This window comes from Ranitomeya variabilis, chromosome 5, assembly GCF_051348905.1.
Source record: "Ranitomeya variabilis isolate aRanVar5 chromosome 5, aRanVar5.hap1, whole genome shotgun sequence".
Taxonomy (NCBI): Eukaryota; Metazoa; Chordata; class Amphibia; order Anura; family Dendrobatidae; genus Ranitomeya; species Ranitomeya variabilis.
Window position 1 is genome coordinate 7,075,111 of NC_135236.1, and position 12,443 is coordinate 7,087,553.

Below are 12,443 nucleotides of genomic sequence, written 5' to 3' on the forward strand. Positions count from 1 at the left end.
GGGGCTTTTTTTCTTTTTTTTTTCAGCTGTTTTTGTTAGAAAAAAAAAATCACAACATTTTACATCTGTGCAAAAAATAACCATTAAAAATGCAGATTCCCGCCCCCCCTTCAAAATTGCTAAGTGCATTCTTCAAGTTTTGATGGATTAACCCCCTTCGACCCTCCCCAATACGACAGGGAACTCAAAGCAGAGCGTTGTCATTTAGCAAGAAGCGCTGAAAACTTTTTTTTCTTTGTTTTTAATTCCTTTTTTTATTATTATTTTTCTCCTTTTTTTAGGTTTTTTTTTTCTCTTTATTCTTATTTTATTTTTTTTAAACAAAAATATATTTAGCAAAAAAAAAAAAATATTTTTTTGAGGAAAGTGTATTTGGCTGTATTTTCTTCTTTTCCCAAAATAATATATATATATTTTTTTATATTTACCATATCCGTTGCCGGAATACTTAACTTTTTCATACAAAAAAAAAGAGAAAAGAAAATGTAAAAAAACAAAAACTCCTAAATCAGAAACTGTCACGTTAAAAAAAAAAAAAAAAAAAAAAAAAAAACTTAAGAAATTAAAGAAAGTCAAAAATCCAAAAGGTACATTTCTAACAAACAGTCAAAGGTCAATAAATCCAGTTTACCCTTCTTTCGGGTTTTTTTATTTTCTTAGTTAAAAAAAAAAGAAAAAAGAAAAAAAAAAAAAGAAAACTAGATTTTTGATCAGTTTCTGTAAAGTGCATTTTTTAAGGTGCTTTAAAATGAGTGCATTATGTTTAGGGGAGTGGGGGAGGGAGCGCAGGCGCTCTTCCCCCTTCTCCCTGGCTCTGGGTGGGATTACACCCACCCCCTCCTTTTCTAAGTCTCTGCCCCCCCTCCTGTGGAGGGAAGGGTAAAGTTTGCAGTGCAGTACACCTGCCGAAAACAAGAGAAGTCGGCGGCTTAGGTAAAGATGGCGTCAGAGGAAGACGAGCGCCTCAGTAGTCGTCGATAGCTTCCATCTCGTTAGGAGAGCCATGCAGGGAGTAACCTGGGGGCAAACACAGAAATCATCACTATAGCAGGGGCCGGAGGCGGCGTCATGGCAGCTCCTCCAGCAATATGGGGCAGGGGCCACAGGACCACCATACCTACCCAGTATGCTGGGGTCTGAGTGTAACATGTGAATCCGCCTCTTCATCTTGCTGCTCTGGACGTCGTATCCGCTGCTTGGCTTGGAGTTCTGTGGTGGTGGAAACATGGAGGGCGCTAACCAGGCGGCTTCCTGCAGGGGCAGAGGGTGAGGCATCATGGCGTCACATGGCTGCTCCTCACCTTACATAGTGCTGTGAACGCAGCTCTGGGAGTGACTGAAGGACCCTACCTGCTGACGTTGGCTGGCTTTGTACTTTGCTCGTCGTTCCAAGAACTGTTTAGCGAATTCTTTGGCTTCAAGTGTTTCCCCAAGACAGGAGCGGATGTAATCATGGACGTCGTACGGAGACTCCAGTTCTTTCAGGAAGGCCACTAACGTGGGGACTGTGAAGAGGACACGGGGAGTCGGTGCGGGGCGGCCATAAAGGGGAGTTGTCGAGGGGGGCGGCCGCAGAGGGGAGACGGCGAGGGGGCGGCCCCAGAGGGGAGACGGCGAGGGGGCGGCCCCAGAGGGGAGACGGCGAGGGGGCGGCCCCAGAGGGGAGACGGCGAGGGGGCGGCCCCAGAGGGGAGACGGCGAGGGGGCGGCCCCAGAGGGGAGACGGCGAGGGGGCGGCCCCAGAGGGGAGACGGCGAGGGGGCGGCCCCAGAGGGGAGACGGCGACGGGGCGGCCCCAGAGGGGAGACGGGGCGGCCCCAGAGGGGAGACGGCGACGGGGCGGCCCCAGAGGGGAGACGGCGACGGGGCGGCCGCAGAGGGGAGACGGCGACAGGGCGGCCGCAGAGGGGAGTCGAGGCGGCCCCAGGGGGGAGTCGGGGCGGCCCCAGGGGGGAGTCGGCGACGGGGCGGCCGCAGAGGGGAGTCGGGGCGGCCGCAGAGGGGAGACGGCGACGGGGCGGCCGCAGAGGGGAGTCGGGGCGGCCGCAGAGGGGAGACGGCGACGGGGCGGCCGCAGAGGGGAGACGGCGACGGGGCGGCCGCAGAGGGGAGACGGCGACGGGGCGGCCGCAGAGGGGAGACGGCGACGGGGCGGCCGCAGAGGGGAGACGGCGACGGGGCGGCCGCAGAGGGGAGACGGCGACGGGGCGGCCGCAGAGGGGAGACGGCGACGGGGCGGCCGCAGAGGGGAGACGGCGAGGGGGCGGCCGCAGAGGGGAGACGGCGAGGGGGCGGCCGCAGAGGGGAGACGGCGAGGGGGCGGCCGCAGAGGGGAGACGGCGAGGGGGCGGCCGCAGAGGGGAGACGGCGAGGGGGCGGCCGCAGAGGGGAGACGGCGAGGGGGCGGCCGCAGAGGGGAGACGGCGACGGGGCGGCCGCAGAGGGGAGACGGCGACGGGGCGGCCGCAGAGGGGAGACGGCGACGGGGCGGCCGCAGAGGGGAGACGGCGACGGGGCGGCCGCAGAGGGGAGACGGCGACGGGGCGGCCGCAGAGGGGAGACGGCGACGGGGCGGCCGCAGAGGAGAGACGGCGACGGGGCGGCCGCAGAGGGGAGACGGCGACGGGGCGGCCGCAGAGGGGAGTCGAGGCGGCCGCAGAGGGGAGTCGGGGCGGCCGCAGAGGGGAGTCGGGGCGGCCGCAGAGGGGAGACGGCGACGGGGCGGCCGCAGAGGGGAGACGGCGACGGGGCGGCCGCAGAGGGGAGACGGCGACGGGGCGGCCGCAGAGGGGAAGACGGCGACGGGGCGGCCGCAGAGGGGAGACGGCGACGGGGCGGCCGCAGAGGGGAGACGGCGACGGGCGGCCGCAGAGGGGAGACGGCGACGGGGCGGCCGCAGAGGGGAGACGGCGACGGGGCGGCCGCAGAGGGGAGACGGCGACGGGGCGGCCGCAGAGGGGAGACGGCGACGGGGCGGCCGCAGAGGGGAGACGGCGACGGGGCGGCCGCAGAGGGGAGACGGCGACGGGGCGGCCGCAGAGGGGAGACGGCGACGGGGCGGCCGCAGAGGGGAGACGGCGACGGGGCGGCCGCAGAGGGGAAGACGGCGACGGGGCGGCCGCAGAGGGGAGACGGCGACGGGGCGGCCGCAGAGGGGAGACGGCGACGGGCGGCCGCAGAGGGGAGACGGCGACGGGGCGGCCGCAGAGGGGAGACGGCGACGGGGCGGCCGCAGAGGGGAGACGGCGACGGGGCGGCCGCAGAGGGGAGACGGCGACGGGGCGGCCGCAGAGGGGAGACGGCGACGGGGCGGCCGCAGAGGGGAGACGGCGACGGGGCGGCCGCAGAGGGGAGACGGCGACGGGGCGGCCGCAGAGGGGAGACGGCGACGGGGCGGCCGCAGAGGGGAGACGGCGACGGGGCGGCCGCAGAGGGGAGACGGCGACGGGGCGGCCGCAGAGGGGAGACGGCGACGGGGCGGCCGCAGAGGGGAAGACGGCGACGGGGCGGCCGCAGAGGGGAGACGGCGACGGGGCGGCCGCAGAGGGGAGACGGCGACGGGCGGCCGCAGAGGGGAGACGGCGACGGGGCGGCCGCAGAGGGGAGACGGCGACGGGGCGGCCGCAGAGGGGAGACGGCGACGGGGCGGCCGCAGAGGGGAGACGGCGACGGGGCGGCCGCAGAGGGGAGACGGCGACGGGGCGGCCGCAGAGGGGAGACGGCGACGGGGCGGCCGCAGAGGGGAGACGGCGACGGGGCGGCCGCAGAGGGGAGACGGCGAGGGGGCGGCCGCAGAGGGGAGACGGCGAGGGGGCGTCATCGGTGCGGCCACGGGGGAGTCAGCCCGGCCACAGAAGGCGTTGGCACGGTGCGGCCACAGAGGGCGCGGGGAGAGCACAGAGCAGCAGGATCTCACCGTCCAGGTTGTTGGATGTGTTCAGGATGTGTAACATTTGCTCGCACCACTGAGTGAACCCGTCTGAAGGCTTAATTCCCTGCAGTAGTTTCAGGAGCTTCTCCTCGTCATCTGTTTTCTTGCGCCGGGCAGAAGCAGAATAAGAGTCGCTGGGGGTGAAAGAAGCGATTCAGGGTTGCAGGAGGGTTCGGTGGATAAAGCAACATACAGGGTTATGGGAAGGGGGGTGGGGGGATGGAGAAGGGGAACAATACACGGGGGGGGGGGGGGGGGGGGCGGGCGGTATTGTGGCAAACGGGATTACAGGGGAGGTGGTTAGGAGAGGAGCGACAGACAGGTTGGGGGGGGGGGGGGGGGGTGGGGGGGTGAGAGAACACAAAGGACTCCGGGAAAAGGGATGGGGTGGTACGACGCACTCCGGGGGCCAAGTAGAGAGACACACTTGGAGGGGTGGGGGGACGTTGAACGACATGCAGAGCTCTGGGGGTTGGCTGTGGTGTAGCGACACACAGGGTATGTTCCAGGGAGTTGGGTGTAGGGGGAGCAACCCAGGGTCCCGCAGGGGGAATTAGAGCGACCCAGGGCCCCGGGGGGGGGGGGATTAGAGCGACCCAGGGTCCCGTGTGAGGGGTGGGGGATTAGAGCGACCCAGAGTCCCGTGGGGCGAAGGGACGGGATTAGAACAACCCAAGGTCCCTTTGATTTGGGGGGGGGGGGGGGGGGGGGGGAGAGCGACCCAGGGTCGGCGGGGGGATTACTGAGCTAGGCAGGTTATAAGGCCAATTCCCATAAGTGTTATGTGCGTCCAGCGGGGCATGGCGGCACACAGTCTGACACAATATGGCGGCACGGGAGGTGGGCAGTACTCACGTCAGTGATGGGCTACTTCTGCTGTTCCTTAGGCCTCTGCTACTCGCCCCAGTTTTGACACTTTCCTCCCAGGGGCTCTTCTCCAGCCCACCCCACAGAGATCCCGAGTCAGACCCCCACTGTGAGGGAATGATGGGGGCACCAGACATCCCAAGACCTCCATGCTGTGAAGAAGGGCAATGAAGTCAATAGAGCCGCCAAATCCATAAGCCGCATTCATCCACTACATCCACCCACAACCCACCGTCCTTGACGACTGCGCTCTCTGCTTTAGCATCTGCCCCTCGCGCTCCTGCATTTCCAGCATGGCTTTGATAGAGACCCCTTTGCCGTGAGCAGCCCACATCGGCGATGAGGAGGACGACTGCCCGCTCTGCTGGATCAGTTTCAGAAGCAGCTCTTGCTGTTGACGACACTGGAGAAAGCAGAGTGATCAGGACCTCGGTGTAAGAAAGCTCCAGGGTCCGGGGAGAGAACGCGGACCACTCACCTGCTTCCTCCTGTACATCTCCTCCTCATCCCGGCGCTTCTGCTCCTCCTGGCGCCGCTTCTCCTCCCTCCTCTTCCTCTCCTCCTCCTCTCTCTTGGCCCTGAGTTCTGCTTCTCTGCGCTCCTGCAACTGAGAGGCACGTTATCAGCACCTGCGCTGCCCCCCACGCCCGACTTGTCCACGTGCAGACATCGATACCTTCTGTTGCAGTTGCAGCTGCTCCAATATTGGCCCCTGAGATACGGCAGTCACTGGCAGGTCCCACAGAGCGGAGTCCCCACCTGGCAGAGGACAAGAGGATTAATGAATGGAGGGCAGAACCCGTACCCCCCGGAAGACGTCACACCAGAGCGGCGCCACTTACCTGCTGCCGATGTATTTGAGGTATTCAGATCCCACAAGGATCCAGTGTCTGGCACAGAGAGAGATCGGTTCATAGCGGGGAGGAGGGCAGCATCGGACCCCCTGCAGGATAGCACAGAAAAGTGGCGCTAAGAGACAGAAGTCCGGAAACATCAACCACGAGAAGAGGACAGTGTAGGGAGGAAGTAGGGATCAAGCTATGGAGATACTCCTGTCTGCCCTGCGTGTACCTGGATCAGTTCCGCGCTCAGTCTTAGGCTTCTACTTAGGCTTAGAGCTGCTGACTGACACTGCCCCCATCATGCTCTATGGGGTGCATGCAGATAACTAGCCCCACATGCAGGACATTTATCCAACCCGTCAGGGCCCAGGTCAGTCCGTTTCCATAACAGAAGGTGTCAGTCACTGACTAATGTGTGTTGGGGGGGGGGGGGGGGGGGGGAGTAGTAATGGGCCTGACGGGTGGAAGGAGGACACTACCTGGATTTTGAGGGGTTCAGTTGCTGGAGAAACAGTGTCAACTGCTGCTGTTGCTGAGCGGTTAGATCACTGGCTTTCTGCTGAGAGTACTGCTGCCTGCAGGCGACACGAGCATTAGAGTGATCTGCGGGAAGAGGCTATGCTGCAGGAAGTAATGGAGCACAGAGGATGTGCGGGAAGAGCCTATGCTGCAGGAAGTAATGGAGCACAGAGGATGTGCGGGAAGAGCCTATGCTGCAGGAAGTAATGGAGCACAGAGGATGTGCGGGAAGAGCCTATGCTGCAGGAAGTAATGGAGCACAGATGATGTTAGGGAAGAGCCTATGCTGCAGGAAGTAATGGAGCACAGATGATGTTAGGGAAGAGCCTATGCTGCAGGAAGTAATGGAGCATAGATGATGTACGGGAAGAGCCTATGCTGCAGGAAGTAATGGAGCACAGATGATGTGCGGGAAGAGCCTATGCTGCAGGAAGTAATGGAGCACAGATGATGTGCGGGAAGAGCCTATGCTGCAGGAAGTAATGGAGCACAGATGATGTTAGGGAAGAGCCTATGCTGCAGGAAGTAATGGAGCACAGATGATGTTAGGGAAGAGCCTATGCTGCAGGAAGTAATGGAGCACAGATGATATGCGGGAAGAGCCTATGCTGCAGGAAGTAATGGAGCACAGATGATGTGCGGGAAGAGCCTATGCTGCAGGAAGTAATGGAGCACAGATGATGTGAGGGAAGAGCCTATGCTGCAGGAAGTAATGGAGCACAGATGATGTGCGGGAAGAGCCTATGCTGCAGGAAGTAATGGAGCACAGATGATATGCGGGAAGAGCCTATGCTGCAGGAAGTAATGGAGCACAGATGATGTGCGGGAAGAGCCTATGCTGCAGGAAGTAATGGAGCATAGATGATGTGCAGGAAGAGCCTGTGCTGCAGGAAGTAATGGAGCACAGATGATGTGAGGGAAGAGCCTATGCTGCAGGAAGTAATGGAGCACAGATGATGTGCGGGAAGAGCCTATGCTGCAGGAAGTAATGGAGCACAGATGATATGCGGAAGAGCCTATGCTGCAGGAAGTAATGGAGCACAGATGATGTGAGGGAAGAGCCTATGCTGCAGGAAGTAATGGAGCACAGAGGATGTGCGGGAAGAGCCTATGCTGCAGGAAGTAATGGAGCACAGATGATGTGAGGGAAGAGCCTATGCTGCAGGAAGTAATGGAGCACAGATGATGTGCGGGAAGAGCCTATGCTGCAGGAAGTAATGGAGCACAGATGATGTGCGGGAAGAGCCTATGCTGCAGGAAGTAATGGAGCATAGATGATGTTAGGGAAGAGCCTATGCTGCAGGAAGTAATGGAGCACAGATGATGTGCGGGAAGAGCCTATGCTGCAGGAAGTAATGGAGCACAGATGATGTGCGGGAAGAGCCTATGCTGCAGGAAGTAATGGAGCACAGATGATGTGAGGGAAGAGCCTATGCTGCAGGAAGTAATGGAGCACAGATGATGTGAGGGAAGAGCCTATGCTGCAGGAAGTAATGGAGCACAGATGATGTGCGGGAAGAGCCTATGCTGCAGGAAGTAATGGAGCACAGATGATGTGAGGGAAGAGCCTATGCTGCAGGAAGTAATGGAGCACAGATGATGTGCGGGAAGAGCCTATGCTGCAGGAAGTAATGGAGCATAGATGATGTACGGGAAGAGCCTATGCTGCAGGAAGTAATGGAGCACAGATGATGTGCGGGAAGAGCCTATGCTGCAGGAAGTAATGGAGCACAGATGATGTGCGGGAAGAGCCTATGCTGCAGGAAGTAATGGAGCACAGATGATGTGAGGGAAGAGCCTATGCTGCAGGAAGTAATGGAGCACAGAGGATGTGAGGGAAGAGCCTATGCTGCAGGAAGTAATGGAGCACAGATGATGTGCGGGAAGAGCCTATGCTGCAGGAAGTAATGGAGCACAGATGATGTGCGGGAAGAGCCTATGCTGCAGGAAGTAATGGAGCACAGATGATGTGCGGGAAGAGCCTGTGCTGCAGGAAGTAATGGAGCACAGAGGATGTGCGGGAAGAGCCTATGCTGCAGGAAGTAATGGAGCATAGATGATGTGAGGGAAGAGCCTATGCTGCAGGAAGTAATGGAGCATAGATGATGTGCGGGAAGAGCCTATGCTGCAGGAAGTAATGGAGCACAGAGGATGTGCGGGAAGAGCCTATGCTGCAGGAAGTAATGGAGCACAGATGATGTGCGGGAAGAGCCTATGCTGCAGGAAGTAATGGAGCATAGATGATGTGAGGGAAGAGCCTATGCTGCAGGAAGTAATGGAGCACAGATGATGTGCGGGAAGAGCCTATGCTGCAGGAAGTAATGGAGCACAGAGGATGTGCGGGAAGAGCCTATGCTGCAGGAAGTAATGGAGCACAGATGATGTGCGGGAAGAGCCTATGCTGCAGGAAGTAATGGAGCATAGATGATGTGCGGGAAGAGCCTATGCTGCAGGAAGTAATGGAGCATAGATGATGTGAGGGAAGAGCCTATGCTGCAGGAAGTAATGGAGCACAGATGATGTGCGGGAAGAGCCTATGCTGCAGGAAGTAATGGAGCACAGATGATGTGAGGGAAGAGCCTATGCTGCAGGAAGTAATGGAGCACAGATGATGTGCGGGAAGAGCCTATGCTGCAGGAAGTAATGGAGCACAGATGATGTGAGGGAAGAGCCTATGCTGCAGGAAGTAATGGAGCACAGATGATGTGCGGGAAGAGCCTATGCTGCAGGAAGTAATGGAGCACAGATGATGTGAGGGAAGAGCCTATGCTGCAGGAAGTAATGGAGCACAGATGATGTGCGGGAAGAGCCTATGCTGCAGGAAGTAATGGAGCACAGATGATGTGCGGGAAGAGCCTATGCTGCAGGAAGTAATGGAGCATAGATGATGTTAGGGAAGAGCCTATGCTGCAGGAAGTAATGGAGCACAGATGATGTGCGGGAAGAGCCTATGCTGCAGGAAGTAATGGAGCACAGATGATGTGCGGGAAGAGCCTATGCTGCAGGAAGTAATGGAGCACAGATGATGTGCGGGAAGAGCCTATGCTGCAGGAAGTAATGGAGCACAGATGATGTGCGGGAAGAGCCTGTGCTGCAGGAAGTAATGGAGCACAGATGATGTGCGGGAAGAGCCTATGCTGCAGGAAGTAATGGAGCACAGATGATGTGAGGGAAGAGCCTATGCTGCAGGAAGTAATGGAGCACAGATGATGTGCGGGAAGAGCCTATGCTGCAGGAAGTAATGGAGCATAGATGATGTGCGGGAAGAGCCTATGCTGCAGGAAGTAATGGAGCACAGATGATGTGAGGGAAGAGCCTATGCTGCAGGAAGTAATGGAGCACAGATGATGTGCGGGAAGAGCCTATGCTGCAGGAAGTAATGGAGCATAGATGATGTGCGGGAAGAGCCTATGCTGCAGGAAGTAATGGAGCACAGAGGATGTGCGGGAAGAGCCTATGCTGCAGGAAGTAATGGAGCATAGATGATATGTGGGAAGAGCCTATGCTGCAGGAAGTAATGGAGCATAGATGATGTGCGGGAAGAGCCTATGCTGTAGGAAGTAATGGAGCACAGATGATGTGCGGGAAGAGCCTATGCTGCAGGAAGTAATGGAGCACAGATGATGTGAGGGAAGAGCCTATGCTGCAGGAAGTAATGGAGCATAGATGATGTGCGGGAAGAGCCTATGCTGTAGGAAGTAATGGAGCACAGATGATGTGCGGGAAGAGCCTATGCTGCAGGAAGTAATGGAGCATAGATGATGTGCGGGAAGAGCTTATGCTGCAGGAAGTAATGGAGCACAGATGATGTGAGGGAAGAGCCTATGCTGCAGGAAGTAATGGAGCATAGATGATGTGCGGGAAGAGCCTATGCTGCAGGAAGTAAAGCGGGATGTGCGGGAAGAGCCTATGCTGTAGGAAGTAATGGAGCACAGATGATGTGCGGGAAGAGCCTATGCTGCAGGAAGTAATGGAGCACAGATGATGTACGGGAAGAGCCTATGCTGCAGGAAGTAATGGAGCACAGATGATGTGTGGGAAGAGCCTATGCTGCAGGAAGTAATGGAGCATAGATGATGTGCGGGAAGAGCCTATGCTGTAGGAAGTAATGGAGCACAGATGATGTGCGGGAAGAGCCTATGCTGCAGGAAGTAATGGAGCACAGATGATGTGCGGGAAGAGCCTATGCTGCAGGAAGTAATGGAGCACAGATGATGTGAGGGAAGAGCCTATGCTGCAGGAAGTAATGGAGCACAGATGATGTGCGGGAAGAGCCTATGCTGCAGGAAGTAATGGAGCACAGATGATGTGCGGGAAGAGCCTATGCTGCAGGAAGTAATGGAGCACAGATGATGTGCGGGAAGAGCCTATGCTGCAGGAAGTAATGGAGCACAGATGATATGAGGGAAGAGCCTATGCTGCAGGAAGTAATGGAGCACAGATGATGTGAGGGAAGAGCCTATGCTGCAGGAAGTAATGGAGCACAGATGATGTGAGGGAAGAGCCTATGCTGCAGGAAGTAATGGAGCACAGATGATGTGAGGGAAGAGCCTATGCTGCAGGAAGTAATGGAGCACAGATGATGTTAGGGAAGAGCCTATGCTGCAGGAAGTAATGGAGCACAGATGATGTGAGGGAAGAGCCTATGCTGCAGGAAGTAATGGAGCATAGATGATGTGAGGGAAGAGCCTATGCTGCAGGAAGTAATGGAGCACAGATGATGTGAGGGAAGAGCCTATGCTGCAGGAAGTAATGGAGCATAGATGATGTGCGGGAAGAGCCTATGCTGCAGGAAGTAAAGCGGGATGTGCGGGAAGAGCCTATGCTGTAGGAAGTAATGGAGCACAGATGATGTGCGGGAAGAGCCTATGCTGCAGGAAGTAATGGAGCACAGATGATGTACGGGAAGAGCCTATGCTGCAGGAAGTAATGGAGCACAGATGATGTGTGGGAAGAGCCTATGCTGCAGGAAGTAATGGAGCATAGATGATGTGCGGGAAGAGCCTATGCTGTAGGAAGTAATGGAGCACAGATGATGTGCGGGAAGAGCCTATGCTGCAGGAAGTAATGGAGCACAGATGATGTGCGGGAAGAGCCTATGCTGCAGGAAGTAATGGAGCACAGATGATGTGAGGGAAGAGCCTATGCTGCAGGAAGTAATGGAGCACAGATGATGTGCGGGAAGAGCCTATGCTGCAGGAAGTAATGGAGCACAGATGATGTGCGGGAAGAGCCTATGCTGCAGGAAGTAATGGAGCACAGATGATGTGCGGGAAGAGCCTATGCTGCAGGAAGTAATGGAGCACAGATGATATGAGGGAAGAGCCTATGCTGCAGGAAGTAATGGAGCACAGATGATGTGAGGGAAGAGCCTATGCTGCAGGAAGTAATGGAGCACAGATGATGTGAGGGAAGAGCCTATGCTGCAGGAAGTAATGGAGCACAGATGATGTGAGGGAAGAGCCTATGCTGCAGGAAGTAATGGAGCACAGATGATGTTAGGGAAGAGCCTATGCTGCAGGAAGTAATGGAGCACAGATGATGTGAGGGAAGAGCCTATGCTGCAGGAAGTAATGGAGCATAGATGATGTGAGGGAAGAGCCTATGCTGCAGGAAGTAATGGAGCACAGATGATGTGAGGGAAGAGCCTATGCTGCAGGAAGTAATGGAGCACAGATGATGTGCGGGAAGAGCCTATGCTGCAGGAAGTAATGGAGCACAGATGATGTGAGGGAAGAGCCTATGCTGCAGGAAGTAATGGAGCACAGATGATGTGCGGGAAGAGCCTATGCTGCAGGAAGTAATGGAGCACAGAGGATGTGCGGGAAGAGCCTATGCTGCAGGAAGTAATGGAGCACAGATGATATGCGGGAAGAGCCTATGCTGCAGGAAGTAATGGAGCACAGATGATGTGCGGGAAGAGCCTATGCTGCAGGAAGTAATGGAGCACAGATGATGTGAGGGAAGAGCCTATGCTGCAGGAAGTAATGGAGCACAGATGATGTGAGGGAAGAGCCTATGCTGCAGGAAGTAATGGAGCATAGATGATGTTAGGGAAGAGCCTATGCTGCAGGAAGTAATGGAGCACAGATGATGTGCGGGAAGAGCCTATGCTGCAGGAAGTAATGGAGCATAGATGATGTGTGGGAAGAGCCTATGCTGCAGGAAGTAATGGAGCACAGATGATGTGCGGGAAGAGCCTATGCTGCAGGAAGTAATGGAGCACAGATGATGTGCGGGAAGAGCCTATGCTGCAGGAAGTAATGGAGCACAGATGATGTGAG

At 56.9% G+C, this 12,443-nt stretch overlaps 1 protein-coding gene across 3 annotated transcripts in view; it reads right to left on the bottom strand.

Moving 5' to 3' along the window:
- Positions 1-673: 673 nt before the first annotated feature.
- GIGYF1 (GRB10 interacting GYF protein 1) overlaps positions 674-12,443 on the bottom strand; it is a 40,652-nt gene continuing 28,882 nt past the window's right edge. For 2 of the 3 annotated variants that reach the window (XM_077261524.1, XM_077261523.1), the window contains 10 exons: positions 6,120-6,215; positions 5,641-5,741; positions 5,475-5,557; positions 5,277-5,405; positions 5,031-5,201; positions 4,787-4,950; positions 3,917-4,065; positions 1,351-1,505; positions 1,122-1,251; positions 674-1,017 (listed from right to left, as the gene is read on the bottom strand). In XM_077261524.1, the coding sequence (XP_077117639.1) occupies positions 965-1,017; positions 1,122-1,251; positions 1,351-1,505; positions 3,917-4,065; positions 4,787-4,950; positions 5,031-5,201; positions 5,277-5,405; positions 5,475-5,557; positions 5,641-5,741; positions 6,120-6,215 (1,231 nt within the window). In that variant the 3' untranslated portion in view covers positions 674-964. The remainder of the gene's footprint in view (positions 1,018-1,121; positions 1,252-1,350; positions 1,506-3,916; positions 4,066-4,786; positions 4,951-5,030; positions 5,202-5,276; positions 5,406-5,474; positions 5,558-5,640; positions 5,742-6,119; positions 6,216-12,443) is intronic. The other variant, XM_077261525.1, reaches the window with a different exon arrangement.